The sequence below is a fragment of the Diadema antillarum genome, unplaced genomic scaffold, assembly GCF_040938485.1.
Source record: "Diadema antillarum isolate AM-2024a unplaced genomic scaffold, OU_Dant_1.0 scf00000115, whole genome shotgun sequence".
Lineage (NCBI taxonomy): Eukaryota > Metazoa > Echinodermata > Echinoidea > Diadematoida > Diadematidae > Diadema > Diadema antillarum.
Window position 1 is genome coordinate 906,053 of NW_027271004.1, and position 11,897 is coordinate 917,949.

Here is an 11,897-nt window from a genome sequence, read left to right on the forward strand (position 1 = left end):
GAGAACTGCTCATGAGATATTGAAACAACTATGTTGAATGGCCCATGGAATGTGAAATGGGAGGATATAGTGACGTTGACAAACACACAACCTGTTATTTGTCCACTTTGTTCACATCAACACTGATTGAATGTACAAATGTACTATTACTCTCTCTTATGAGTCAAAATTTTCTTTTTACAAATGGTGGTTCTCCTTCATTTCGTAATGTTTCATCTGGAGGTTAAGGGCATATCCATTCTAATGTCTCGGGTTAATGATGAGAAATGACAGTGTGCATTGAAGTGTTCTACATTTCTCTGACTGTGTCATCTTCCTGTGGTCAGTGAATTTTTACATCATGATCACGAATCGGGAGGTAATGAAGTACTTGCCACAAGATTTGTTGTTCTAAGGCAGTAGGAGTACACGCTCCTCCCCCCCCCCTTTTTTTTTTAATGCAAAAATAACAGTTTCTAGCTTTAAAGATACTGGAAGACACATTGACAAACTGTTTCATCCCAGTCATTCAAAGTTTTGTTTGTTTTGGATTTTTTGTTCAACCTGAAGTCACCAGACTCAAGAGTAGTATGACCAACAATCTTGCACATTTGGTTTGGAACATCACATTATTATTATACCCCCGCCAAACGAAGTTTGAAGGGGGTATATAGGAATCAGCGGATGGTCGGGCGGTCGGGCGGTCGGTCGGTCGGGCGGGCGGTCGGGCGGTCGGGCGGTCGGTCCGTTGCAAATCTTGCATCGCGAACTACTTCCTCAGTTTTCAACCGATTCCCATAAAACTTGGCACAGATGTGTGCCTTGGGTTGTAGATGTGCAAGACGTATTTTTTGACAGTACCCAAAAGTACGTTGCCATGGTAACGGCATATTATGGGCAAAAATGGGTACAAATCTTGCGTCGCGAACTCCTCCCACAGTTTTTAATAAATTTTTATGAAATTAGGTACAGATGTTCGTCTGAATATGTTAATGTGCAAGACACATATTTCCGCAGTGGCAAAAAGTGCGTTGCCATGGTAACGGCATGTTATTGGTAAAATATAGGGCAAAATGCTTCATGGCATAACTGCTTCATCAGTGTTCTTCCAATTCTCATGGAATTCATATTGAATGTTTGTCTTAGGATATAGGTCAGCATGACACATTTCTTGACAGTGACAAAAAGTATGTTGCCATGGTAACAGCTCACATATTATGAGCCAAAATGATGGAAAATTTTGTGTTGCAAACTACTTCCTCAGTTTTTGCCCAATTTCCATGAAACTTGGTACAGATGTGTGCCTTTGGTTGTAGATGTGCAAGACGCATTTTTTGACAGTACCCGAAAGTACGTTGCCATGGTAACGGCATATTAATGGCAGAAGATCAAGGAAAGATCTTGCGGATTTAACTACTTCCTCAGTTTTTTGACCAAAGCTTATGAAATGTGGCACACACCTTGATCTTGGTGGGAAGATGTGGAAGACATATTTTTCGGACGTGTCGGAAGCTGCGTTGCCATGGTAACGGCATATAAATGGCAGAAGATCAAGGAAAGATCTTGCGGATTGAACTACTTTCTCTGTATTCGACTGAAGCTCATGAAATGTGGCACACACATTGGTCTTGGTGGGAAGATGTGCAAGACATATTTTTTGGACGTGTCGGAAGCTGCGTTGCCATGGTAACAGCATGTTAATGGTGGAAGATCAAGGAAAGATCTTGTGGATTGAACTACTTCCTCAGTTTTTGACAAAAGCTTATGAAATGTGGCACACACAATAGTCTTGGTGGGAAGATGTGCAAGACATATTTTTTGGACGTGTCGGAAGCTGCGTTGCCATGGTAACGGCATTTAAATGGCAGAAGATCAAGGAAAGATCATTCCTTGGGTAAGACTGTCATCACGGGGCGGGGGTATTAATCACCTTAAGTGATATTTCTAGTTATGTTCCAAACTATAATGCAACACTGTGAATGCTTTGTTGAAATTGGTTTCTGTTTGTATCAAACAGAAACTAGATGAACTTTATAAAATTATGATAATTTGAATTAATGTTGATTTCTAGAGTTGCAAATACAGTTAAAAGATGCATATTCCTATTACCGTACATACAAATTGTATTGTCATACTTCATGATCTTCAGGGATATAATGAAGGCTTTTCCACTACACATATGCAAATGCTAGTACAGTTGCTAGTGCCTAATCTTGATGACTCGGGCACAAGACCTATGTACTGACGAAGTGACTGTCATGTATGAAGTGACTGAAATTGATAATCTGAATATCACACAAAAGTCAGTACACAGGCTCACACAACCCACCATAACTTGTTCACACTTGAATGGCACTAACAAGATGAATTCATGCAAATTGTCTTTTTGTGTAAGTATCTGGTGAAAGTGTTGACTCTTTTGGTAAGAGGTGAATTTAATGCACCTTGGAATTGTTTCAGTGATATTATTGTCCAATTGAAGCTGTGTTCAAGTTTATCAGAGTCCCAACTGAACAGCACAAGCAATGAATCTTTAGGTTTTCCTGATAAGCTTTATGTTCATTCTTTTCTTGAAATTACAGTGTTTCCTCACTGTAAGGAGATCCTTGAAATTGAGATTTTTTTTCCATGATATCAGCATATTCGTGTTAAAAATCAGGAGCAAATGGGCTGAAAGAAAAGAATGAAAAAACATAAGACTTGGTTGTATTGTGACCAATGGAAATAGTTTGTTATATTAAGTAGCTCATTATACTGAAGTTCCCATTATACTCAGTACAATTGTATCTATGGGAAACAAGCTTTATTGTAAGGACAATTGCATCTCAAAATGGATTATGATTGGACTAGAAATTGTCAATGAAGAAACAACAGATCCCACGGAATAGTGTTTGAGTGCTATGGTGACATAGGTAAGGACTGAAATTCATGACAGATTGAATGTAGTCAGAACTCAAGTGGCTACCAACAGGAGTTGTAAAGAAACCTAGAGTATGTATCCTATTCCAATCATTTGACTAACTTACACAATATCCAGCTAGTCATGATTTCAGTGCCACTTGTGGACATATCGTCACCTGCGTACCCGTACTCAAAAGATATTTTATGGCGTTCAATTTTGTTGGCATGGACATTTTGCATAATATTATTTGATTATGTTTGAAGACTCCAAGTGTCCTTAGTAAGATGGGCAGTGATGTGAATTTTTTTGTTGAAGAAAATATTAGAGAAAGTTATTTCAGTACAGTGACAGAACACCCAGGACTGACGTGGGTAATCTTCAGGCCACAGTGGCTATCTGGAGGACCCCGTAAGGCGTCGGGTTAGATTACCAATAGCTGTTCAAAATGTGCCTCAAAATGAATAGCACAGCGGAGTCCATCTCATGAATATGAAAAGCTTGAGAGAGCAAGTGAAATGATTGAGGATTATGTTTTAAGTAGTTTAAAATGCAACATTAAAACAGTGTGCAAAATACCTGTTTCATTGCCGTGGTAACTTGACCAGATGGGGATACATATACCCTGCTACCACTGTAAACAATCAAATGAAATACACACACACAAACATACACATACATCTGTGTGCATGTGTTGGTAAATATACAAAGGTATCTACTTGATTCTCTATTCATGATAACAGTAATACCGAGTGTAAAAAGCTAGAAATGTTTCATTTATTGCAGGTAGAATTTTCAGTGGAAATATGCCATGATATTCACTGTACATGTTTACACAGTGTATACATCAACTGGTATGTATATGAAGCAATTTAATATGCAGCATTAGAGCAGTGTGCAAAATACCTGTTTCTTTGCAGGGGTTATGTAATTAACCAGATGGGAATATATATACACTGTACTCTGCTACCATAGTAAAAATTAAATAAAATACACACACACACACACACATTCATGTGTAAGTGTGTGTTGGTAAATATACAGAGATATCAAATGGAGTCCCGATTCATAACAGTAATCAGGAGTGTTTAAAGCTTGAAATGTTTCATTTATGGCCGGCGTATTCATTTCTGTGAAATTATACATGGCATGATATATATGGTACACAATGTCTACGTCTACTGATATGTATGCATGTACATGTATTAAGTATTTTAAAATGCAGCATTAAAACAGTATGTGCAAAATACATGTTTCAGTGGAGTGGTTATTTAAACAGATGATTATGATTATATATACATGTATAAGACTATTTCCAGCCATAAGGAGAAATGAGGAATAAATGATAGTTTGGGGGAATTTTGATAAAAAGCATAATAATATTCAGAAACAAATACATGTACATGTATTGCCCTCTCTTGAAAATTATGCATTAATATGGGCTCAGTGAAGCATTGAATTGACAAGAGCAAAAAAAGACATACCACTAAATTCTGTATGTTAATGAGAAGATACACATGCACAACCCTCTTTCTATTTTTTTAAAGAAAAGGCAGATACAATGTATCCTCCACCAATGACCAGTTTTCTATGCACATCCAATACATTGTATTACATCCATGATATTTTTTTTTTTGGCATCACTGACAACCTCCCCTAAATTGTATTGATGGTACAGTCCTCTACACACACTAAGCCATAAGTGTCCTACTGTGGAGTAGTCCTGAGGCCCCAAATCAATGACAAGGCATTGAAAAACATTGTCAAAACCGTAAGGGGAATCCAAAATTTCCCTTTCGGAGCAAATTCCCCTTAAGATACCTCATTTTCATACATATATTCTCCCTATGGACAAGTATATTTATATTTGTATACGTACATGTATGATTACATGCTCTGTAATCATGGTAATATTATTTTGAATAAAATACATATATGTACAAAAAAGATATTTAAAGCAATGCTACAATTACCTGTGGCCTTTCAGTAAACACACACTGCTGACACTTGAACAGTGTACTAGTAATAAAGTTAAAAAGCAGTCTTTTCTTTTCCTCCTCAATGACATTGTTTGAAGACAAGAATTTTATAAACCGATTCATGAAAAATATACACATTGACCCATCACACACTAAAACAGGATAATCAAATTTTTGTAACATCTTTCGACTTTTTAAAGATATTTATGCACATACATAATATCAATGAATTTGACTGGAAATTATATATGGTGTACTGTATACCTGGGTACATATACGCATTGCAATAGTTTGATGATTAACAAAACAAAACAAACTTCTAGATTTTGTCTTATACACTATGTACACTAAAAAGTAGAAAACCACAACAAAGGGTAGAAACATGCATTAAAACCCCTTATCATGCATTAAGAAATAATATACATGCACGCCTTAAGGTACACTTTTCTATGCACCACTGTATTTGAATATTTCAGTTGAAAATTGTAGGCACTGTTTTGTTGAGCTGAAAGTGTCAGTTTTACTTTGTTGGAATCTTATGTACACACATACTCTTTCCCCTTGATATTTGGCTTGTGTCAAGCTCAGAACAAATTTCCAAAACTGTCATTTCAATGATTTGAAGGAATGTCAACAAATTTTGTGAGGTCTTGCGCACACACCACAGCCACAAAAGTGGATGAGTTGTGGTATGCCTGAGACTGAAAACATGCAAGTATTTTACCTGTATTTTGCCTGTACATGTATCTTACTTTCAGCTGGTTGCTCACCAGTATAGTGTACGACGCTGTTGGCGCAGTATGCATGTTAATATGAAGAGTTTGTTCTCAAAAACCAATAAGTCAATTTTTGAAGATTTTGAAGTACGGTGTCTGTCATAAAGTACAAAATAATACCTTTTAAATGATATATTGGTCACTACATATAAAGGTACATTTTTGAAGTTATGGTCAAAAGAAGCAAAAAATTTCTTATTATTCTCTTTATTTTTCTTGACCTTTAATCGCAAATATCTCCATTTGGCAAATGTGGACTTATTGGTTTTTGCGAACAAACTCTTCATATGTTCTCTACATACGAGTGCCATATATCCTGCAGTTCCTGCAGGTGACCATGCCAACTACGCTTGATAAATAAAGCAGGTAAGAGAAGTCTTTGACATTGATAATCAGGCCTGCAGGCGACTCCCATAGTAACAAAGTCGTCCGGACTGACAGTTTTCTTTCTTTATAAAATTATCATCATCTCATAATATTCAAACAAATAAAGTATATGAAGATATCTAGATAACCATTTTGAGCCCTTAATTTTACTGCCTTGTATCCGAAATTTTGTGATACAGCCTGTACACGTAGTCATTTTTCTCATAACGGGATTGCACTGTATAAAATTATTTTCACGAAATTGAGATCTGCCAAATTACACAGAATGTCAAGTTGCTATAGTAGTATATGTATAACATTATATTCGACCTCGAGACAACAAGCATCATTTCACATCATGTAGGCCTACATTTTTTTCACATTCATGCTCTCTGAATTGTCCTTAACAGCTTGCGAAGATGACCAATATTTTCATGTTGTACATATCAAAAACCTCTTGCTGGTACATGTATTTCACGTTGGCTCTGCATTTTCTTTACATATTAATGGTCGCAACAGATGGTCACATCCCTCAGTACACCACAGAGTATTTCTCTCTATCGAGAATCCAATCCAGTCACACAAGCACTTTATGTGGTAGATTCAGTTTGCATAATTATAGTAGTATATCAACACTTGACGAGGTACCGGTATTCATCCGTTGACAGGCAGCGTGATGTCAGGGGGCAACTCCCACACGCAGTCAAGGCAAAGGGCGGATTTGCACTCGTCACAGTCGCCAAATTCCTTAGCCCGCACGTACTCGGTCTCTACTCCCGCGACCGTCAACTTCAGCCGGCCACGCGACGAAATCGATGAATATGGCTGTCGACTTGGGATTGGCAGGACACTCGATTCGGGTGACGGGCTGCTTGTGCTGTTCCTGAAACGTGTTCCAAGACTTATCTTGACTCTTCCCTTTGCAGATAAGATGTGCGAGGTATCGCTAGGCTTGGGGGCATCGCTGCCTTCCGTTCCTTCCGTGCCTTCCTCTGGCTCTAGCTCTCGCACAACTTCCTCAGAAATGTTAACAGCTTCTTTGGCGGTATCAGCAGCTTCCTCGGAGGTGTTAACAGCTTCTTTGGCGGTATTAGCAGCTTCCTCGGAGATGTTGACAGCTTCTTTGGCGGTGTTAACTGCTTCTTCGGAAGTGTTGGCAGCTTTCTCTGGGGTGCTGGCAGCTTCCTCGGAGGTGTTAACATCTTCTTTGGCGGTGTTATTAGCAGCTTCCTCGGAGGTGTTGACAGCTTGTTCGGAAGTGTTAATAGCATCTACTTCCTCGGAGGTGTTAATAGCAGCTTCCTCGGAGGTGTTGTAATTAGCAACTTCTTCTGAGGGATTAACAGCTTCTTCGGAGATGTTGTCAGCTTCCCCAGAGGTGTTATTAGCTTCCTCGGAAGTGTTAATAGCAGCTTCCTCGGAGGTGTTGACAGCTTCTTCGGAAGTATTAATAGCAGCTTCCTCGGAGGTGTTAACAGCTTCTTCGGAAGTGTAAGCAGCTTCCTCTGAGGTGCTGGCAGTTTCCTCGGAAATGTTAACAGCTTCTTTGGCGGTGTTATTAGCAGCTTCCTCGGAAATGTTAACAGCTTCTTTGGCGGTGTTAGCAGCTTCCTCGGAGGTGTTGACAGCTTCTTTGGCGGCGAGAGCAGCTTCCTCGGAGGTGTTGACAGCTTCTTCAGAAGTGGTAACAGCCGCAGCTTTTTCGGAGGTGTTAGCAGCTACCTGGAAAGTGTTATTAGCAGCTTCCTCGGCGGTGTTGACAGCTTCTTCGGAAGGGTAAGCAGCTTCATCTGGGGTGATAACAGCTTCTTCGGGGATATTTATAGCTGCTTCCTCAGATGAGGTGTTAGCGGCTTCTTCTGAGGTGCTAGCTGCTTCCTCGGAGGTGTTAACACCTTCGTTGACGATGTCAGCAGCGACCTGGGATGTGTTAACAGCTTCCTCGGAGGTATTAACGGCTTTTGCGCAGGTGTTCATAGCAGTTTCCTCGGAGGTGTTAGCAACTTCTTCTGAGGTGTTAACAGCTTCTTCTGACGTGTTATCAGCTTTGCCAGAGGTGTTGGCTTCATCGGAGGTGTCAGCAGCTTCCTCGGAAGTGTTTATAGCAGCTTCCTCGGAGGTACAAACAACTTCCACGGAGTTGCTAGCAGCTTCCCTGGAGGTGTTTGCAGCTTCCTTGGAGGTGATAGCAACTTCTTCTGAATTGTTAATGTACGCTTCTTCTGAGGTGTTAGCTGATTCCCCAGAGGTGTTATTAGCTTCCTCGGAAGCATTTATATCAGTTTCCCAGGAGGTATGAACAGCTTCCTCGGAGTTGTTAGCAGCTTTCCCGGAGTTGTTGGCTGCTTCTGAGCACAATCTGCCGTTCTTTCTCTCAACAACAGAGTTCATGTCATCCCCATTTAAGCTATGCTTTGTAAAATGTGATCCGCAGTTGGCTTGGTTGTTGGAAACGTCACATTTTGCCTTGCTATCCTCGCGGATCGGTGGAAATTCACTTGTTGATTTCAGCATGTTTGTGCTTTCCATTTGGCTCCGTCAGGTGTTATAGGCAGGTGGATATTGCCTCTACAACCTCTCTGCGTTGCAAACTGTCCTACAGCGAATTATAACGTGGAATATAGTATGCTCGCTTCCTGCACAAGCTTTTATCAGCGTTATCAAAGTCAACAATGTTGACACATTCGACTGCCTCTCAATGACTACGCGGTAGAAGGACTGCACTGGGGAATCCCCAGTGTTGATAGTCTTAGTTTCTAGCCTAGTTGCCGAGGCGAGGCGATGGTGGGTCCTTGCCATGCTTAAATTGATTGAAAGTGTTTGTCCTTTTTTGAAGAATACAGAACATGGGTAGATTGTTGTTGACAGTGAGCAGACCTTCAGGAGATGAGTATGCAAGTTTAAAATACGAGGGACTGCAGTAGCTGCAGCGTGGACCCCGCTTTGACCACCACACCACCAGTTCAGGTCATCCATACCATTTAATCAGGTAGGTGGTGAAAAAACGTGTGCAGTGGCGGATCTATGGGGGAGGGGGTGGGGTACCATGCACTATGTAATTAGTAATGCTCGAAAAGCGCACTGAAATTCCCAATCAAATATATACAAGCACACATAATCATATAATAAGTATATATCTTATTATACATATACATTGTAATAAACATACATGTGTACACACACATAGGTGTTCATATATCTCACTAAAATAAAATGGTAAATCAACATTCTGAGTGTTAAATTCAACATTCAACAATAGGTTGGAGTGACATTTAAATTGTTGATTTACCATTTCATTCTTATAGTAAATGTATGGATATAGCGTCGATTGTCCGCCACCGGCGTGAAACCACCGGCAGTGGACAAGACGCCAAAGCACAGGTACGCCTATTATATATCAATATGTATACACATATATATCAGGGATCAACATTAGCAGTTCAAGTGTCGGGCCACCAAATTTCCATGAAAGGGTGTGTACAGTTCTGGTCGAGGTAAGGATTTAGCTTTTAACGTCTCGCGAGATATTCAGAACCACTCTATGAGATGTCACAGGGCAAGCAATTCTAAGGAGTATCAAAAGTTTATTTGATGAAAATCGGTTATTGAAATGGCTGAGATATAAAAAAAGGTGAAACAAAGAGATCCTTATAAAAGGCGTGGCCTGTAGTATTATATTATTTTTACTTTTTTTGGGGGGGGATATCTCTGCCATTTGAAAACCAACTTTTATCAAATAAACGTTGAATCCTTCTTAAAATTACATGCTCTTTCATATTTCATAAGAGGTTCCTCATCTCACTTAGGAATGTAAAAAAAAAAAAGAATCCCCACCTCAACCAGTACTGTATACAGCCCCTGGTTATCCTTTGGTGACCCGATTTAAGATTCAAAACAGGTTGTTTGTCTCCATTTATATCGGGCCACTGCATTTTTTTTTTCAGGCCACCAAAACTTCATATTTGACAATTGAAAGAGACACCAGAAGAAAAAAAATAGTGGCGAGTCCTGTTTATGAATGTGTATAGCATCTTATTAACCGTCATGCCAAGCCATTTTTACCGCAACACTATACACCTGGGGTATTTCATGAAGTATTTGTCCGACAAAGTTGTCGGACAAATTTGCTCTCAGCCAATCAGATGCAAGGATTTTAGTAGCTTGTAATAGTTTGTCAGAGAAATATCCGACCAAAATGCTTCATGAAATGCTCCCCTGATGTCAAATTACTTAAATTTACGTTAAAAATGAAGCTAAAAACAGAACCGCCCCCGAAAATTAGGTCAATGCCAAACAGTCATTGAGTTCAATGTTTGAAATTCAACTCACCTTTGTGTGGTGTGGTGTGCTGTGTTTGTTTGTTTGTGTGTGTGTGTGTGTGTGTGTGTGTGTGTGTGTGTGTGTGTGTGTGTGTGTGTGTGTGTGTTCGGAGTGAGCGATTTAAAGAATGGAGGGGCGGTCCCCTCAGGTAGGCATCTCCCTGGCATGGTCTACTCGACTGTGGTTCTGCTTAGTAGATGCTCCATCGAGGTCATTTAAAGGGATGGTACAGTACAGTGGAGATGAGAATTGGGCTTTAAACAGTTTGAGAGATACTAAGAAAGAACTTGTGATATAGTACAGAACATACCATTTTAAGAGGAATTCAAAGTTTATTTGATAAAAATCAGGTTTGGAATGACTGAAACATTCAAAAATAAAGTAAAACAAAGCGATCGTAGTAAAGTGTGGGTCCCACACTTTATTACAATCGCCCCTTTTTGGATATCTCAGCCATTTTAAAACCAATTTTCATCAAATAAAGGTTCGATTCCTCATAGAATTACATGTTCTTTCATTTCATTAGAGGTTTCTCATCATTTCACCAAAAAATGTTCGAAACCTGAAATTTGGTCTCAACCAAAACTATACAGTCCCTTTAAAAGAAGGCTGCACCGTTTTTCTAAGCAGAAACATATTAACAAAATATGCATGTCTTAAAGTGAGTTTTTACTGCAACAAATAGAATACTCTACATTGAGAAAGGGAAGCGTAGATCTGTGTCCAACCTCCAGATAGGATGGACCCTACTTTGCAGAGGAATTTTGCCCAGGATATACACACGCGGCTGACAATTTCTCCTCAAATTGGGTCGGCCCATACCCCCCCCCCCCCCCCCACACACACACACACACAGACAGATGCAATAACACATGCGCTTGTAAACATGAGTTACTTATTCAAATTCATGAAATACTTCCGTCGAGATGTTTTTATTGCAACTGATAGACAAATTGCAGCACTTGCTGTCGGGCGAAATATCGGTGGTGTGGTGGAAATGACGCCTGTCCGGAGATCAGAAGGGCGTAGGTTCGAATCCTGCTCGAGTACGTACGCCCATGATATTTTTATCATGGCTACTACTAACATACTGATCAATTCAGTGCTTATTTACGTCGATGTAGGGCAACTTGTCAATCAGTTGCAATGAGTAACCTAAGTAATTATTTTGGAAAAGTCCATTCTTACCGTCCATTATTACAACTTACTATAGCATACGTCACACCCGGGCAAAGAAACAGCACAGTCCACAGTGCATGATGTCAGGTGGCTTTTTCTGTTCAGTTGTTTGTTGTTTCTTAGTTGTTGTTTTTCTTGTAATCAGATCTGAGTGCAGGTGATCGCGTTATATACGTGTATAAGCTGTAAAAGTCATGCCTGTTCTGAGTATTGAAGAACACGCTTCGATCAATTTTCCACAGTCCATATCATATTCTTTATTGTAGAGACCGTATATCCTAAATTTCACTGGAGCCCACAACGGTTTCAGTATATCGCATCACTTCCCTTGATAATTCCTATAGACCTTATATATTTGGCCACTCAGAGCTTGAAGATTAAAATTTTAAGCATACAAGT

General features: G+C 39.6%; 1 protein-coding gene across 1 annotated transcript; it reads right to left on the bottom strand.

Annotated features, from left to right (window-relative positions):
- Positions 1 to 4,928: 4,928 nt before the first annotated feature.
- LOC139719802 (uncharacterized) lies at positions 4,929 to 8,600 on the bottom strand. Its single transcript, XM_071631188.1, has one exon. The coding sequence runs from the start codon at positions 8,526 to 8,528 to the stop codon at positions 6,654 to 6,656; it is 1,875 nt and encodes a 624-aa protein (XP_071487289.1). The 5' UTR covers positions 8,529 to 8,600; the 3' UTR covers positions 4,929 to 6,653.
- Positions 8,601 to 11,897: the final 3,297 nt, after the last annotated feature.